The sequence below is a fragment of the Physeter macrocephalus genome, chromosome 9 (assembly GCF_002837175.3).
Source record: "Physeter macrocephalus isolate SW-GA chromosome 9, ASM283717v5, whole genome shotgun sequence".
Classification (NCBI taxonomy): domain Eukaryota; kingdom Metazoa; phylum Chordata; class Mammalia; order Artiodactyla; family Physeteridae; genus Physeter; species Physeter macrocephalus.
This window is the reverse complement of record NC_041222.1, coordinates 9091059-9096508: the sequence shown is the minus strand read 5'-3', so window position 1 is coordinate 9096508 and position 5450 is coordinate 9091059. Positions and strand designations below refer to the sequence as shown.

Below are 5450 nucleotides of genomic sequence, written 5' to 3'. Positions count from 1 at the left end.
GCGCAGGCTCAGCGGCCGTGGCTCACGGGCCCAGCCGCTCCGCGGCATGTGGGATCCTCCCGGACCGGGGCACGAACCCGCGTCCCCTGCATCGGCAGGCGGACTCTCAACCACTGCGCCACCAGGGAAGCCCCACTTATTTTATTTTAAAACGACTTAAAAATGAACTGCATGATCTCACGTCTATGTGGAATCGAAAAACGTTGGACTCATAAAAGCAGAGAGTAGGATGGCTGGAGGCAGCGAAAATGAGGAGATGTTGGGTAAAGGGTACAGAGGTTCAGTTATGCCAGATGAATGCGGTTTTGGGGTCTAGCGTGCAGCCCGGTGACTATAGTTAATAATACTGCACTGTGTACTTGAAGTTTGCTAAGAGAGTAAATCCGGCCTCGGCTCAGAGCCTGGAGTCTCAGGGAAGCCCCTAGCTCTGCACAGTCCATAGGAGTCCAAGAAATGGTAGGTAGGTCCCTTTCACATCCCGTCCCTCGCGAACACAGAGGCTTGGCAGGGCCCATCTTGGACGCGCTGAGAGTTGAGAGGGACTGGAGAGCGGGTGTGTGTGGTCAGGGAGGCTGGGGAGGGGTCCAGCATGTGCGTCTTACCAGTGAGCAGCTGGAGGTCTGGGAGGGGCTCGGAGAGGACCCCCCGGCACTGCTCCTCCACCCGCAGCGGGATCACCGACAGCCCGTCGGCCAGCTGAGGAAAGTCCTTGATGAAGTTGTTCTCCCTGTGGAGAGGAGCAGAGAGGCTGCCAGATGGAGGAAGCGGAGGCTGCAGGTGCTGCTGGGAAGGAGGGCAGGGAGCTTGTAGTCACAGGAGAGACTGACTCGTGAGCCGGTGGACGGCCTTGCTGGCATGCCTCTGGCTCCCTGAATCCCAGCCCTGAGGCCATGGTGCTAAGGACGGGTTCCAGAATCCGGCAGGCTGGGCCTTCAATCCTGGCCCACCACTTACTAGCTGCATGATCTTGAGCAAGTTCCTGGTCCGCTCAGAACCTCAGTTTCCTTTTCTCTGAAAGTCAGATCTCAGGGTAGTTTTAAACACTTAATGGGAGAAAGCTGCCAACTGCCTAAGACACAGTCTGATATTCTATAAACTGTCTATTTGGCTGCTACATATCCCTTTACAGAAGCGGTGACAACGGTGAGCCAGGATGCGAAGGAACTGAGGAGAGCGTGGAGTGCTTGAAGAAAGAGCGGGTGAGACTGAGCTGGAGAAAGGAAGGTTTGAAAGAATGGGTGTTTGAGTGCTAAAGTGGAAGGATCCTAAGAGATCTTTTGGATTAAACTCCTCCTTTTAGAGATGGGGAAACTGAGGCCGGGAGAAGGGCAGCAAATTTCTCACAACCAACGGGTTAGACTCAAAACCAGATCTCCCCACTCCTAGGCTAGTGCTCTTTCTTGCCCAAAATTCTTCAGGTACCTCTGTCGCTTCTCTGCAGGGCCACTCCAGGAAACAGAAGACAAGCCTCGGGGTGCCCTCGGGGCACTGAACCCTGAACAAAGGTAGTCTTAAGGTGTGGGGGATGAGGTGGTAGTGCATTGCAGGGAGGCAGGCTTCAATCTTCCAGACAATAGACCTGCCTAAAAATGGAACAGCCTGCCACTGCGAGGTGGTGAGCTTGCTGTAGCTGGGAGTATGCAAGTAGGAAACTTGAGAGCCACTTGGCATGGACGGTATCCAGGGCATTTCCGTATTCAGATCTGACTTTTGAGGTCCCTTCTTATTCAGAAATCCTCAGAGTTAGAGACACTAACTACAATCTGGAGAGGAGGAGGAACGGGAGGAGGAAGGGGAATTGAAGAACATAGGGAAGGGGGTGTTTATCGCTTCATTTTGCCACCTGGAACGGGCAACCTTGAAATGAAAATCAGGAAGAGGCAAACAAAAATCTGTGATGCCAAAGCAATGCCTTTGAAGCCTGGATCTCGGGCAGTTCAAAAGCAGCCAAGCAAGCATTGTGTGGCCTGGGTCACCTTCCTTTCTGTACTCCACCCCAGGCACCTTCAAAGCTCACCATCTAGTCATTCATTTAGTGAACACCTTCTCGGTGTCCGACCCCTGAGCAGGTCAGACTCCAGGGGAGGACCCATTGTCTCCATCTTCAACATCACCAGCATCTTCGTCATCACCATCATTGTCATCTTTGACAGTTACTGACTGAATCCTTAATTTGCTAGGATCTCGCTAAGCACTTCGCATCCATTTAATCATTTAAGCTTCACAGTGACCCACAAGATAGTTATCATTATCTTCATTTTACACGAGAGGAAGAATGAGGTTCAGAGTTAAGAGGTGGTAAATTTGGGATTGGAACCTGGTCTCTCTGACTGCACATCTGGTGAGGTAAGCGGCTGGGCCTTGGACTGTCTGCTGGGCATGCATGTGCACGATGTTGTTTCTAGGCCCACGCTTGTACAGTTAAGCATGCTATCGTGTGCATCATGGGTGTGCCCACGTTTGTCTGCAGAGCCGTACTTGCTTATGTCTACACGTGTGCCTGTTTTCATGGGTTCCACCTAGGTGTTTGTGGCTGGCCTTTGATTTGTCTGCAAACTTGGACATGTGGATCAGCCATGTGAATAGAAAAAGAAAACCTGCCAGGGGTCATGGAAGTGCCCCCAAGTAGCATGTAACACCCACCAGGGCCTAAGGAACTAAGTTTCTTCCTGTGCCCCTCATGCGGTGGCCTCTTGTGATACAGACCTTCCCTTAGACATACAATGAGGTGGAGACTGTCCCCCTGCCCTAGTCATTCAACTAGCATGCGCTGAGCACACACTCGGGGTGGAGCCCTGAGCTAGGTACTCAGGATCCAGAGGTAGACTGGTTTCTCCCCTTGTCCTTTAGATCTTCCCAGCTGTGTGGGGGAGACAATGGATCAGCCATGTGGAACAGTCAGTAGGGCCAGCTATCAGGGATTTGGATGGGCTGGAGGCTTCTGGCCAAGGGTCCCTTCCCCATGAGACCCAAGCACTTGTTTTATGAATAGGAGAGGGCAAGACTGAGATGGCTCTGAAGATTGAGTTCCTGATCTGCCCACACTGCATCCTAGCTGTGAAACCTGGAGCAAACCACTCAAACCTCAGTTTTCTCATCTGTAAAATGGGGATCCTAGGCGCTCTTCAGCCTGCCTTAGTGAAATCATAATAATAACGATGATGGCAATAACTGTTTGTTGAGTACCTCCCGTGCACCAGGCGATGTTCCAAGTACTTTACATTAGTTCTCACCCAACCATATGAATTAGGTGCCCTTAAGAGCCCTAGTTGGGAGGTGGAAAAGCAGAAGCACAAAGCAGTTATGTAACTACTTAAAACCACACAGCTGGGCAGCGGGAGATCTCAGGTAGTCTGGCCCCAAAGCCCACACTCCGCATCACTGCACAGGTGCGGGGCACTGAAGACGCTGCCTGTGACAGTCACAGGCTGTCAAAGCTGGAAGAGCCCGAGCACCCCTGGGTGCACTGAGCCCAGACAGGCTGCGGCCGAATGACGGGGTCTGTTACTCATTGTAATTTGACCACATACGAGGGGCTCTGCTCTCCAGGTGACTTCACGACCCTCACTCCAAAGTTGTGAGATGGGCGTGATGACACCCCCTCTTGACTGATGGGGAAATGGAGGCTCTGAGACGTGAAGTGACTTCCCTGGACTTACACACCAAGTGCATTTGGGAAGAGGGTTCTGAAGGCAAGCTTATCATTTTTCACTTTACCACCCAGGGTCGCGACTTCACAGCTCTGGCTACGCGTTTATAATCGCAGAGGAGGGGGACAAATGACACCCTCGCCAGCCCCACGTTCCTCTCCTCTAATCCTTTTGTCTTCTATTTAAGCTGGGCTTGACTCTGGGCAAATTTGACCTCAATCTGACCTCAGGAGGGCAGGGGGCCAGCGCACACTCCCCTTCTCGGAGGAAGGTTTCCGCAGGACGCAGGGAGGGTCTCGAGGAAGCGCGTGAGAAGGTGGGAGACCATGGAAGGGTGGGAGTTCACAGGCCAGTGCGGAGAGGGGAGAGGGAAGAGGGAGGGAGGCAGGGGTGGAGCGGGGAATGACAAGACAGCTGCAGCAAAGACCAAGGACCAGTGACGGCCCCTTCGCGGCTGCCTGGGCGATGGCCACAAGTTCTGCATGGCCTCTGCCAGCAGAGGGCGCCCAGGGCCTTTGCATTAGTCAGCTCTCCCGGGAGGCAAAACAGGACGGGAAGAGCAGAGCTGGGAAGGTGCCACTGGGCTGAGAACCTCAGACAGAACCCAGACGGCAACTTCAGAATCCACCCACCTGGGGAAGGTGATGGGGAGGAAGGCAGGGTGCTGGCTGAAACTCAGCTGGCTCGAAAACAAATCCAGATTCTCAGAGCTCGTGTGTGCGTGGGTGTGCGTGTAGTAAAAACTACCAGGCCACTAACGAATCCTAATAAGAGGAAGATAGGAAGAAGAGTAAGTAGTATTTGTTTACTGATCCTATCTGTTGATCATCAGCTATGTTCTAGGTAGTGTGCCAAGATGCATGTGAATGCGTATGTCATTTTCACCTCGTGAGAATTCTGTAACTACTCTCATTATTCCCATTTTATAGATGAAGACATGGATCCTCAGAGAGGTTAAGGAACTTGTCCAACTGAGGTCCACACTTAGGAAGTGGTAATGGGGCTCCTAGCTGAGAACCTGGTACTCAGTAAGCACACATTCAATGGATCAATCCAGAGCCCGTGCTCCTGATAACCCGGGTAACCTGAGACCAGGCCAGAGAGGCGTGTGCTTCTGAGCCCAGGGCTATCACTTTACGTGCATATCTGTGTGTGTGGGGGGGGTCTGCATAAGTTGTGTCTCCAACGGCGACAGGGCTACTGTTTCTTTGGACAAACATCTCCCCCCCAAATATCCATGAAAACAGTTCAATCTCAATTGACATTATATGGAAACAATTCATAAGATTTTTTAAAATAGCAGATCCTGGGTTCCGGGGACTCAGGAGAACTCTGGGAGTGGGAGATCTCTTTCATTCCACAAACGTGTTTTGGGGTCTCCCATGCACACTAGGGGTACGGCAGTGGGAATTCAGAGGAGGTGCCTGGTGGAGAACGCAGGCACTGCGCGAAGGTCTCAAGGCCTCCGCCATCTAGCCCCTGCCTATTCCTGCCTTGTTTCATGAACCACTGCCCCTGCCTGCTGTCCAGCTGCACCGATTGGCCGTAAGTTCCTCTTATGGGGCATACTCACTTCCTACAAAGGGTCAGCTTAGGATTTGCCCTCTCTCTGTTTTTTTTTTTTGCAGTACGCGGGCCTCTCACTGCTGTGGCCCCTCCCGCTGCGGAGCACAGGCTCCGGACGCGCAGACTCAGTGGCCATGGCTCACGGGACCAGCCGCTCCGCGGCACGTGGGATCCTCCCGGAGGGGGGCACAAACCCGCGTCCCCTGCATCGGCAGGCGGACTCTCAACCACTGC

At 53.0% G+C, this 5450-nt stretch overlaps 1 protein-coding gene across 3 annotated transcripts in view; it reads right to left on the bottom strand.

The window, feature by feature from the left end:
• The window catches only part of ASTN2 (astrotactin 2), a 961664-nt gene that overhangs the window by 265177 nt on the left and 691037 nt on the right, over window positions 1–5450 (bottom strand). For all 3 annotated transcript variants that reach the window (XM_024126377.1, XM_024126379.2, XM_024126378.1), the window contains one exon: window positions 603–727. In XM_024126377.1, coding sequence (XP_023982145.1) covers window positions 603–727 — 125 coding nt within the window. The remainder of the gene's footprint in view (window positions 1–602; window positions 728–5450) is intronic.